Source organism: Paramisgurnus dabryanus, chromosome 18, assembly GCF_030506205.2.
Source record: "Paramisgurnus dabryanus chromosome 18, PD_genome_1.1, whole genome shotgun sequence".
Taxonomy (NCBI): Eukaryota; Metazoa; Chordata; class Actinopteri; order Cypriniformes; family Cobitidae; genus Paramisgurnus; species Paramisgurnus dabryanus.
In genome coordinates this window covers 1,000,201-1,014,056 of record NC_133354.1, presented here as the reverse complement: position 1 = coordinate 1,014,056, position 13,856 = coordinate 1,000,201, and the positions used below count along the sequence as shown (strand labels likewise).

General features: G+C 38.6%; 2 protein-coding genes across 9 annotated transcripts in view; one reads left to right on the top strand and one right to left on the bottom strand.

The window, feature by feature from the left end:
- ptpn13 (protein tyrosine phosphatase non-receptor type 13) overlaps positions 1 to 13,856 on the bottom strand; it is a 126,410-nt gene that overhangs the window by 44,040 nt on the left and 68,514 nt on the right. The gene's annotated exons all lie outside the window — the stretch shown is intronic.
- The window catches only part of LOC135721325 (uncharacterized), a 12,815-nt gene continuing 2,519 nt past the window's right edge, over positions 3,561 to 13,856 (top strand). The window contains exons 1-2 of the mRNA XM_065243511.1: positions 3,561 to 3,630; positions 3,794 to 3,910. Of these exons, the coding sequence (XP_065099583.1) occupies positions 3,561 to 3,630; positions 3,794 to 3,910 (187 nt within the window). The remainder of the gene's footprint in view (positions 3,631 to 3,793; positions 3,911 to 13,856) is intronic.

Sequence of the window (13,856 nt, the reverse complement as noted above, 5' to 3'; positions counted from 1 at the left end):
GTTTAGGCTTATTTATTTTATTATTATTTCTCAAAACAGAAACGTAGCTTAATAATCCTCTGTTGATTTAAATCTATTTGTGCATGAAACTAAACCCATGGAGGAAATTATGATATTTTAGGAGATTTATTTATAAATGAGTGAACAACGCAAATCCGGAAAGGAATTTATTTCAAGACAGCCAGTCTCGCAGTAGCTTTTTTGCGAGCTCCCGCTGTGGGTTTTGTCTAGAAGGGATACAGCAAATGCCGAAAAGTTACGGATTAGATTTGGAGGTAGGATTATTAGGATTAAAACAGCGGTTCTGGCTAAATTAGATACAAATACATCCTACAATCGTGTGAAATTTTGTGTTTAGAGTTGGGTTTGGTTAAAGGATTAGGATAAAACAGTGCTCATCCAACGAGATTTCGTTTGCTGTATCCCTTCTATCCACAACCGCAGGCGTGGCGGGGATGTTTTATGAGTGGCGGGCCGCCACGGTTGAATGTATATAGCGGAAACACTGGAAAGATTAAAGATTTGAATTGGTTCATAATATCAATAATATTACCATTTAAAGTTTTCGTATTTCTTTCGTTTTCTATTACTTCTTTTTACCTTATATCTTAGCCTATGTCTGTCTTCTTTGAAAACAGGAAATGATGAAATAATTAATAAATTATATTATACAGAAAACATGATAGTATAAGTACTTCAGCGATTCATACTGTAAAAATAATTGATTTACCAATAAAGAACAATACATATACACTACATACATGCACACATATCAGTAGCCAAGCCATTTAAACTTTTAATGTATTAAAAAAATTAACTTGGTGAAAACGTTATAAGAAACATTACACTTAAGAGAAATATAGGGAAAACAGACTTCTACAGAACACCGGATCCTTCAAAATCACAGTTTAATGCTAAAACACTTCACACAGCTATTGAGAAGCCTTCACTTTGTCCCACCAGTTGGGCTCCGCCCACACAAAATGTCATCTCTGTTTGCAAACACGCAAAAGGTCTATAGTACTAGCCTATATTTTGTCAAATGGTTTTAAATTAGGTAGCCTAACTAATAGGATTGCCGCGATAGTCGGTGAAACGGTAATAACCGATGCTTCAGCCTCTCACCGGTTATATCACTTGCCCAACGCGACACCGTCTTTCACCGTCGTTTTGATATTTTCGTGTAATTAAATCATTTAGTTTCGTTAGAGAGAGCAAACACTAACAACCAGTGTTTCCGCTATATACATTCAACCGTGGCGGCCCGCCACTCATAAAACATCCCCGCCACGCCTGCGGTTGTGGATAGAAGGGATACAGCAAACGAAATCTCGTTGGATGAGCACTGTTTTATCCTAATCCTTTAACCAAACCCAACTCTAAACACAAAATTTCACACGATTGTAGGATGTATTTGTATCTAATTTAGCCAGAACCGCTGTTTTCATCCTAATAATCCTACCTCCAAATCTAATCCGTAACTTTTCGGCATTTGCTGTATCCCTTCTAGACAAAACCCACAGCGGGAGCTCGCAAAAAAGCTACTGCGAGACTGGCTGTCTTGAAATAAATTCCTTTCTGGATTTGCGTTGTTCACTCATTTATAAATAAATCTCCTAAAATATCATAATTTCCTCCATGGGTTTAGTTTCATGCACAAATAGATTTAAATCAACAGAGGATTATTAAGCTACGTTTCTGTTTTGAGAAATAATAATAAAATAAATAAGCCTATACGAAATATGTTGCACTTAAATAATTATTAAATTGACAAAACGAATAAAAAAGTATTTGAGTTTCTGTTCTTTTTTTGTGACGCGCTCTAAAACCAAACCAGCAGAAAGCACGTCATGTTTTTTAATGATTATAAATAAGCACAAGGTTTTCTCCTTATTGTGAGTTTACAAAAATAAAAATACATCATTTGAAGTTGCCAATGTTGTTTTACTTTTATCTTTATGACTATAAATTTAGGGTAATTTAAGCTGCAAGGTCATCACGCATATGATGTTCACCGGCGCATATCTACACCAACACAGCGCAGGGCTGCGAGAAAAGACATAATTAAACTTTTGATTTAACATATTACGAGTTTTTTGGACATTCATTTGTAATCACTGTACTCATATTATCAACTTATCTGGCCATTAGTTATTCAGTATAGGCTATAAGCGCAGCGCGCTGCTGACCGCTCAGCTGTCAGTCAATCGTCTGTGCTTTAGATCGACACTCACAAAGTTTCACATTAAATGATAAGATATTTGTCCAAAAACAAAAGGCTAAATACTGAATACTACTTATATGCAAGACATTAATAGTCGAATCTGTTTGTAAGGAAACTTACATTTATCCTGTGGAAGAGAAGTACGTTGGTAATAGAAACTTGAGGCAGACGGTGAGACTGTTTTATCTGTTATCAGACGAAACAGCAGGGTCGGGGTACCCGCGGGTGAACCGCATAATATTTGATCTAACGGGTATAATAGGCTATTCGCGTGTCATTTGTGTTGTAGATGCAGGTCGGGACTCAATAGACAAGAGTAAAATGCGGGTCTTACATCCAAGACCAAAATTCGACTCGTTTTTAAATGTCCCGTGCTTATTTGTGATTAAGATCTGTCTGAAGACCGGTAAAGGTTTATATTTAACTGCGCGATTTGCGGTGTGACCGGCTCGGGGTCACAGTCTTTATGTCAAATGGTACGGGTGTGAAATAAAATTGCTGCTGATGTCGGATAACTGGTCGGTTGTTCTGTCAATCACAGCGGTGCGGATTATCAAACAGGACTGCATGACTTTGTAACAGCTCTGTACGCTAAACACGAGGACGAACTTGCAATGCACACTACATTAAAACTACAATGAAATATCCGAACTACGTACGTAGCTGTGTAACGTTTTTTTAAGAAAATACAGTTTAGATCAAACATAGAAAAGCAATATGCTATAAATATAAGGAAAAGTAAATGACAGCGTGAAAATTATAAAAAAATACATGTTAGTTTACTGTAGCCTATATTCTACATTAATTTTTTTTTTTTACATTTATAATCATCATGGGCGCCCCCTGCCGCCACAGCTGAAAAAAATCCTAGAGGAAACACTGCTAACAACTGAATGTGTCTGTTGTCTGTATTCAGCGGAGCTCAACGCGCGTCACGTCACAGAGCAGCAGGTGTCAGATTTCATTTATTTCTGTCAGAGTTTGCAAGGCAAGCTGACTGACCAGATGATGACAGAAGCCGCGTGCTTTGCTTGTTTTTGTTATAATATACATATATGATGTTTAATATAAGCGAGATCATTTTGTTGTTTTTCATCAAGAAAAATATTAAACCCATCATTTAAGCAGCGCTTTTATGGAGAAGTAGCCGGTTGCTCTGCTTGGGACTGGAGGGTTCTGTGAGAATTACCTGTGCACATTGACTCAAGCACTTAAGTAAACCAGCTGTTGCCCTTGCATTGCACGCAAATTCATAGGCGATTTAACGCAGCTTACGCAAGCGCTGAATTTAAATAGTTGCGTAATTCAAAAGTGAAAGTAAAATGTGCACGTCTGCATGCGCATTTATAAGCCCTTCCCACTCGGTGATACCGGGATCACCGAGTTTGTGACGCGCCGATTAACCGGTGGGAAAATTACGTCACTGCGGCAACCCTACTAACTAACTGTTGTTACTCTGTTCTGTTTTGGTCACTTTCGTAGAGAAATATTACAGTACATATCTTGTATTATTATTGCACTACATATTATGTGTTGTTAATGTTATAAACTGATATAATGTTTTTATAGTGAATTTGGTGAGGAGTCGATTGAGAGGATTAAATCCTCTCAAAGAGGTTGAATATTACGTGAGGCTGGCTAAAGACAAGGAAAGCATCACTTGGAAATATATCAGTCAAACTAAAGGTAATATTTGTTTTGTGAACTTTGTGTCTCTTTGCAAGTTAACCACAGTTATACATAGCAAAAAAATCCAGAGTGAATTTAACTCTCCTGGGAGTACATGTGGGACCACACTCAAGTAGGGGTGTGACGGTCATTATATAACCGTGAGACCGACGGTTATAGTTGAACACCGTCATTAGAACTCTATAACCGCCAAAACCGTGTTATTAAAATATTTTTTTAAACATTTTGTATCATAAAGAATTTTTAAATACTAATTAAAAACAACTGTTAACAGTCTGTGTTACACGCCCCCTCACGTTCTCAAGCAGTGAAAAATACAGAGCGGAGCAGACACTGACAACGTGCTCACATACAGGACAAACCAGGTTACTTTTCGGTTACTTTTGAGATTTAACATATTAAACAAAGTCTCACCTTTCAAATCATCTCTTCCTTCTAGTTAATTTATAGCATCAAATAAACATGAATGACCATGAGAAGGAATGTTGTTTAAACCGCGGAAAGGCGTCAGTACACTCCGCTTTTCAAGTTCAAATCCTCCCATGCTAATCTACTAACTCTCTTGAACGCAGATTCACTGCTAGTTGTCTTGCTGTTAATTTTAAAGAAACGTAGAGCAAGTAGCTAATCAGTGTCTAGTTTATTCAAACGCCGGGTGAGCACTGTGCAGCGCGTCTGCGGAGAGCGTTTGCTGCGCGTGGCCATTGTGCTTTTACACCGGCTGCGCTTAATAACAATCTCAAGTTCATATTACTTTCTTTTACCTGCATTTATGAGCAAAACCTCTTCTATACGCTTTTATCCACATTGTTTTCGTGCTGTTCTGGTCCGTGTAATGACAGATATAGACACAATTACAGAAATAAAAGCCCAATGCACAAATCTGTTTCTCTGAAGATTATTAAAATAGATGATAGATAGAGGATTAATTTATGCTGGGCAGAGAGTGACAGCGCAGTCTTCTGGCAACAGTGTGTTTTTTTTTTTATATTTCATTACTTTCTGTTAAATTGTTCAAAGTTATTACTGTTTAAAACACACTTGGCATCACATTCATGATTTTATGGTAAAATGACACTTTCCCGTCAATCCACGAGCATTTAAACGAGCAAAACGCCCCCTACCGACGGTTATGTGACGAACCGTCACATTTGACTCACGTCATAACCGTCATCACCAATTCTGAAACCGGCACACCCCTACACTCAAGTGTGTGAAAGTGTTAAAATAAGTGTGTTAGGCCTAGTCCACATGGACACGGGTATATTTATAACCAGATTTTCCCTAAAAAATAATCCCGTTCACACATGCTCGGTTTAAATTAATATATCCATCCACACTATAAAGCAAAAGCACGCTATCAAGCGCTGTCAAGAGCATGCCACACCAGCAATATAGTGAGATAACTGAGCATCTATCTGTATACATGTTAGAAGCCCTGTTAGCACCGTTATTAGCAAGATACGTCTGCCATTGCACAGAATCATCAACAAAGCAGTCAGCCGCGCACAATCTTGACATCAAACACAGTGGATAATAGGGGTGGAACGGTACACAGAAGTCACGGTTCGGTTCGTCCCTCGGTTCAGACGTCACGGTTCGGTTTAATTTCGGTACAATGGAGGGAAAGCAAAACAAAAATGCAGAAGGCAAATTTTTTCTGTACTTAAAATAATCTTAAAAACAATAATCTGTGTTATTGTGAGATCTCATGAATATGAACTGAAATGCATTTAACATATCTCGTATAACAAAAATGTATAAACTTGTACTCATCTTTCATACAAAGATGGGTTTCAGATGTATTACAAGCAGTGTTGGGAACGTTACTTTAAAAAAGTAATTAGTTATAGTTACTTATTACTTCTCACAAATAGTAACTGAGTTAGTAACTCCGTTACATTATTATAAAAGTAATTAATTACCAGGAAAAGTAATTACTGCGTTACTTAAAAAAAAGTAATAATTCAAATAACTTGAATGCCCCTTACAAAATTAAATATGTTAAATTAATAAAATGGATACTATAGAGAAATCACTAATTTTGTGGCAGCATGTGACGATGTGAGGTGCTTTATTAGATCAGAATTACTTGCCACAGACGTGGAGAGACTTTTTCTTCATGGGCATAAGTTGCACATTACACAAACATTCTTGCCTTTCACCTCAACAATGGAAAAGTAGTGCTTTATACTTCGTGTCTGCGACCGCTACCTTTGAGCTTGTTGTACTTGCCATCGCCCTGTCGCCTGTGTTTTCGGAGTGATTGATGCGCGATGACCGGGCTGCATGTCAGTGCTTTGAGATGGGGCACAGTCAGCAGCAGCACCGCTGCTCGTTGAGAAGACAAAACGACGCGTATTTTCATGTCAGTCTACAAAAGTCTCCAGCCACGCCAGAAAAGATAGCTAGATTTGTCCTATAAAGTCGCTAAAGTGATAGAAAGTTGCTAAATCTAGCGACAAAGTGACCAAGTTGCTCAGACTTTTTAACACTGCTGCTCGCTCCTCTGACTTGGACTGCGCGTGTGGGCGGGCCTTTTTGTGAACTCTGCCTCTGGTTGGCTACCGATGGAAATTAAGCCAATCATCATTCGTTATGTTTCTCACAACACACACAAGAGAAAAACAGTGTTTGGCTGAGAGAGTGAGCATACGCGGCTGAAAATCACTACAGTAAGATCAATTTTAGTAACGCGCCGCATTTTAATGTCAGTAACGATAACGGCGTTATAACGGGGGAAACAGTAATTTATTTGATTACTCGTTACTGAAAAAAATAACGCAGTTACTAACGCCAATTACTTATAACGCCGTTATTCCCATCACTGATTACAAGTTACCTAAATACATTTTTAAATTACATTTTAGCACATTTATTTCATATTAATGTACTAAAGATAAAAAAAAATGTAGGCTTGTAGGATGCATTAATAGGTGTGTATGACTTCATGAGGCGCTGCAAGAAACGACAAGTGAATGACGTCAGAGTAACGCAAGAGCGTTTTGAAATCAGCCTCCTCCGCAAGATTTCTCGCGGTACTCTGACACTAATGGCGCTGCGTAAAGTTGACCACGCTTAAAAAACTGAAAGCAGCTGAACTTGACAGAACTGCCCTGTGTATGCCTGCGCTTCGTCCATTAATTGTATATTAGCAGGACAATTTATCTCCTACTTCTCAGCGTGAGAAATACAAGGTGTGGCATGTGAACTGACTGAAATGCGTGTGTCTCGTGGTGAATGCGTGAGACTTTAGAGCCCTGATTAGATGTACTTCCACTCGCATACCCAACAACTGCTGAAAACGCTGACACACAGTCCTCGTCTTTTCCACCACTCTCTCGCCTGTACTACTGTAACTGACTGGAAAAGTGAAGTTTTGCCAAAGTTGCGATGCCATACTCGCTGTCGCTGCTATCTCACTCACTCCCTCACTAGACCGTCAACCTGACAAAAAACTGCAGAGTGCCAGAATGTAGACGGGCTCTCATAGAGCGCATACATAGGTGGAGCTCTGCTGCATCGGCCCCAATTATAGCTTCAGAGCTAAAGCGTGGCTACAGATTAGTTGTCCCTAAAGAACCCGCGTATCTTAACAGTAGTGTGTCGGCCGATTGTTTGGCCGCATACTCAGCAACAGGTGGTGATGTTTTTGCACGCACTCCACACAAGTTCATCTTTAAAGTTTTCTTGCACATGCCCTCGTCGACTTAAAAATTTTCTAATTGTGCATCCATGCTACTGCTCTTTTTAGACGTGTCCAGTCAGAGAAGTAATTTAGAAATCGACCAGTTGGAGATTCCTTTTCATTTGTCATAGTAGCACAAACACAGATCTTTTCTCTCACTTCTGGATCACTATCTAATGTAAGATTCACATCTTTCTTTGCTTCTGGCCAGTGTGATGGTGGCTTTAAAAGGAAGTCAGGTCCATTGATCCAAACCTTTGTCCGAAGGAATTCCTCGGTTTTTATCCTTCTTGACGCTGCATCTGCTGGATTTAGTTTAGAATTAATGTACTTCCACTGAGAGGGTTTCGAGTAAGAATGGATAATGGAGATTCGGTTTGCTACGTAGGTTTTGAATTTTTTTGTTGTGTTGGCTATGTATTTCAGAACAGTTGTGCTGTCTGACCAAAAGAAAGACTCAGTTTTGTGAAGTTCCAACTCTGTTTTTAACATTCTGTCTAGGCGTACAGCTAAGACAGCAGCCCCAAAGGATCATAGATTGAACACACAACAGATAAAATACCACATCTTGTTATTGGGTGCTGTTTAATTACAGTACTGAAAGTAAAAATGTCCTTTTGGACATCCCATTGAACACCTAGAGATCTTTCTGTGGGAAGCTGATCTTTGCTGAGGTCCAGCATTTTCACTCCTTTGGCTCAATCTTTCTGCGGGATGACACTGAGAACGGCACGTTCATTGCAAATCCATTTGTTAAGTCGAAAACCTCCTTTGCTGCACACTTCTGTAAGCTGATGATACAGAGATATAGCTTGGTCCACTGTATTCACAGATTTTAAGCAGTCATCGACGTAGAAATTTAGCTTGATGGTATTAATTACTTCTTCTCCATAATCCTTTTGATTGTCATCAGCAGTCTTTAGCAAAGCAAAGGTGGCGCAGCTTGGTGAAGATACTGCTCCAAATATGTGAACAACCATTCGGTACTCTTTGAGATCTTTTGTAATGTCTCCATCAGGCCACCACAAAAAGCGTTGAAAATCTACATCCTCTCTGGCTACTCTGACCTGGTGAAACATTCCTTCAATGTCTGTTAAGAGGGTAATGGGACCTTGACGAAATCTAAGTAGGACACCTAAAAAATTATTCGTCAAGTCTGGACCTTGCAAAAGTTCTTTATTCAATGAGGTTCCACCAAATGTAGCCGCACAGTCATATACCACACGCAGTGTCTTTTTGCGTGGGTGCCTAACTCCATGATGGGGTATATACCACACTTTTCCTTGGTCTGTTTCCAGTTGGTCATTGGGGACCATTTCTGCATACTCTTTTGCAATTACATCGTTCACAAACTCCTTGTACTCTGTGAAGAATGTTATGTCATTTTTGAACTTCCTTATCAAATGCTGTGCTCGCTGAAGTGCCATCTCCTTATTATTTGGTACTTTTACATTTGCTTCACAAAAAGGCAATTTTAGATAGTAATGTCCATTCTTAAGTTCTGCAGTTCCTGAAACAATTTCCATGAATTGTCGATCTTCTACCGACATCTCTTTTTTTTCATCATACTGCTGCTCAATGAAATCTTGATTATACTGCTGGATTAACAGTTCCTCCAAGTTTTCAATGGATACTCTATTCACTTGTACTTCTGGAGCATCACTCTTTCCTTCATCAATATCATAGCTAATTGGACCATTTATGACCCATCCAAGGAGAGTTTTAACAGCATATGGCCCACTACCTTGGCTGTTTATAATTCTCCATGGTTCCAGTGCTTTCGGGACATTGACACCTATGAGCAATCCAATGCTTGCATTTATTGCAGTCAAATCAACTTCCTTCAGGTAAGGCCACTTTCTTATGTCCTTTTCACTAGGAATGTTGTCTTTGGTGACAGGAATCGAATTTTGTGTATACACATCAGGTAACTTTAGGAATTCATTGTCTCTTAAAGTTGCCACCTCTAAACCAGATACTCTGTAACTTGACACAAGCTTTTCTTGGCCCATTGTTTTCAGAAGTATATTCATTTTCCTTCCTGTTGCATTTAATTGAGTCATTAATTCCTCTGTGCAAAATGTTGCAGAACTACCTGGATCTAGGAAAGCGTATGTCTGCACAATTTTACTTCCCTTATTCACTTTCACATTTACAGGGACAATAGAAAGAGCACAGTCTTTTACACCAGCCCCAGTATACTTATCATCATTTAAAGAAACCAATGCACTTGATATTGAAGACTCTTTTGCCAAACCCTTTGTAGTTTGGCATTCTCTTTGGGCATTTTTAGTCTCTATATGTAAGATGGTAGGATGCTGTTGATGACAAATCTGACAACACTTGCGTTTTTGACAGTTTTTACTCATATGTCCTTGTCCTAGACATCCAAAGCATAATCCTTTTGTTTTAATGAATTCCATCTTGTCTTTGTTAGGTTTTTCTTTAAATACACCACAAGTTTCCAATGTGTGATCTTTAGCACAAAACATGCATTGCCTTTTAACTGTATTTGAAGTAGGGCAATCTTATTTCAGCTTTACATTATCTTGTTCCATTACAGAAGCCACACTCGTAGCAAAACTGCTACTTTTGCTGGTAGCTTTAAAACCGTGCTTTACAGTTGTGACTTTAGAGATTCCCCTCTTTTCTGCTAGACTTTGTATGTCACCAAATACAGGGTCCAATAAAGTTCTTGTTTAATTTTCTATAAATTCAAGAAGACCTTTGAACTTAACCTTTCTCTTGCACCGATCTGGTATACTGCATGCAATTGTTCTCCACTTGTCACGAAGTTTGAAAGGCAACTTGGAAGCAATCGTTCTCATGTTGGCTGAATTTTCCAGCTCCTCCACACAATTTACTTCTTGCATAGTATTATAGCAACCACGAAGAAATAGGGCATAGGCTCTTAATGCAAGTCCATCTTCTGCTTTTAATGCAGTCCAATTCAATGCCTTTTCCATAAATGCAGATACAATCTTAATAGTATTTCCAAAATGCCATTCAAGCTGCTGTTTTGCTTCCTTGTATCCCCTTATAGGATCCATATGCATGCAACTGCGAACAAGATTTCTAGGTTGCCCAACTGTAAATTGCTCCAAATAGTAAAGTTTGTCTTGTGCATTGTCAGTTTTGTTCTCAACACCCAGTTCAAAGGCTTTAATAAATGATCTGAACTAGGGATGTTAACAATTAATCGATCTTCGATTAATTGTCGATAAGAATTTACTCGATAAAACTTAACGATTGTTGAAAAACAAGATCATGCACGTGTGTGCGGCGCATGCGCAAAACACATACAGTCGGAGAAAAAACAATTAAGCGAGCGCGCAAAAGTTAAACTACTAGCTATGATCACAACGATGCTTGATGCCAAGCACACGCATGTGCTTTTTAACGTCATGCTAGACGAGGCTGGCTGGCTGCCAACGCAACGAAATGACATCCGCAGTGGATCTGAGAAGGTCCGAATCAGAAAATGCAAATACGTTTAGGATACTGAAAGCAAAGACCCTCTTCAGGGAAGCCTGCAAGATTAGCATAGCAACGCTGCTATATACAGAGAAGGAGACCAGAAGCCGCTTTTAATGAACAGATTAAAATGTAATCTTAAATTATGGCAAGAAACTGTCAAATGTAAACTGTAACTGACTGTCGTTACACCCTGAATGCTCGCAACATATATCACTGATCATCATTATTGACTGGCTGAGGCGCTGCGTGTATTCTAATGGAAGGTTGCCATCTCCGTAATATAAGCATCTTTGCTGAAAGTACGTCTAAGCTGAGGTGACGACGAGAAAAGTGCACTTTGTGTGCTTCTTGGATATAATTACAAACAGTGTATCAACGACTCGGAAAGCGAGGTAAACAACTTGATAAATAACACTTGATGATAATAAAACTGTTATTTTGACATGGACTTTCAATGCGTCTGTTGCAGAGTGCCCATGTGAGGCGGAGTTATACACTGTGTCTATTAGTCATTATATTTCATTACGAGATAAGTTTAAATTGATGATTTTATCAAAACAACAACTACATTGACTCATTTTACAATCCCACTAGCATGTTATTTAGACAAAATAAAATCTTTTAATTCGCGTGAGGAAGCTGTCGTTTTTATGCACACTTTTATGTCATTGGCTATATGCCACTGCAGTGAAGGCTTATTGCACTATTACTGTTAACGATTATTCGATTGATTGATCGTTAATTTAAATGATCATCGAATATGGGAAATTGCATAAATTGACATCCCTAATCTGAACTGCAAAGGATCACCATCAAAAACAGGAATGGTTCTTGTTGGAAGAAGGGATGTTTGCTGTTGCTTCACCAATAAAGCAGTTATTTCATTTTGTCTTTTCATAATATCTGCATACGCTGTATTTTCAATAGAACTTGGATGTTTAGTTTTAATCACAGAAGTGGATGCATGCTGCTTTGTTGATTTAACTTGATTTGGCTGTGGTTTCGGTGTTCTTGCAGGTATAATATATTCAGTATGTGTACTGCTTATATCAGACTTTAAACTGATTCTTTCCAAGAATGATTCAGAATTTAAGAAAACATCCACTTTCGCGTCTGCTGCTGCCATTTCAGCTTCTAAAGCAAGTTTTTCCTTTTTTGCTTTTAATTGAACCTCTTCCATGTCTAAAATATGCTTTTGCTCCAAAGCTTGCGCTTTAGGTTTTAGCGCTGCACGTTCTGCTTCAGCTTGTAAAAGAGCAACAGATGCACTTGTTTTGCTTTTAGAAGAAACTTTAGACGACTTACGTGAGGATTTTGTAGATGATTTATCAGAGGCCTGAGAAACACTGTCGTTAGGCCCAACAGCACCTTCACACACTTCATCATTTGCATCTTTTGAATTTTCTTTCATCCACAATTCAATTCCGTTTAGAAATTCCCTGAAGATAATTAATTTCGGTTCATACCAATCTACATGATCGGCCTCCTTTTCATCCTCATTCAGTAAACTTTGCACAGACACTTGCAATTCCATAAACTCTGCCAAAACATTGTTAAAAGTTTCAGTATGTTGAGCAACAGTTTCCTTATTTTCGCCAGCTTCAATTAATGCATTTATTTCATTCCGTTTTCTTGTTAAAACGCCAAGCTTTCCTCTACGGGAAGCGATCAACTTTAACAATTCCTTTTCTTCCATAATCACTTTTTCAGCAGCATCCATCATCAATTAAACATACATTTTGCCACAGCAAGTTCACGATTTGTACAACAGCGGAAGAATATTTTCAAAATCACTTCAAATTAGAGCTTCGTTTCATGATATGCAAGCACGGCGGCTGCTTCGTAAACTTTCCCATGTACTCACGAACAGTTGATTTTCCTTCTTTAAAACCATGTCTTTCTTGTCCGTCTTGCAAAAACAATATTTCCAGGTTTTTTCACTTTGTGTCGGCCGATTGTTTGGCCGCATACTCAGCAACAGGTGGTGATGTTTTTGCACGCACTCCACACAAGTTCATCTTTAGAGTTCATTTGGTTTATTAACAGAAATCTTCTTTTTAGTTGCTTAACGAAGTTGACAGTTCCAAAAAGGTAAATACAAAGGTTAAAAGAATGTAATGAAGTGGTCAAAAAACCGTGTGACGCCACCTGTCCTAATTCCAAACAAAAAACTTCCCTTTACCAGTCTCCGCCCTCTGCCTATATGCAGTAACGTAGATGCGGTGACGCACATGCTATGACGTATCTTTAATAGTAATAATAATAACAATAATAATAAATATAAACAAAATATAAAATACACAAAAAAGGCTCACAAACAAACGGCTACAAGTAGTTCCGCATTACATAATTTTTTTTGCACGCAAGTTTTTTTTATTTCCATACCGTGTGTTCTCCGTTTAAATTCATGCACCGAACCGTGACCCCCGTACCGATTCGGTTCGAAACTTATACATGTACCGTTCCACCCCTAGTGGATAACGGCGCACATTTTGACATCGCAAGGCAAAACCCCCGGTTTTACTTTCTACACGACACCACTGTAACCGGGGTTTCTTAAAAAGCTCACCCTGGCCGGGGTTTTCAAACATGCTCGGTTTCAGTGCCCTGATACTGCGGTTTCATGTGGATGAACGGCCGAACCGCGTGAAAAAACTCATGGTTATAAAAATACCTGTGTCCGTGTAGACTAGGCCTTAAAGTAACCCTGAAGCACAGTTAAAGTTAATGAGATAATTAGGTGATTAATTGAGTGATGATTGAGTGATGATTATTCCC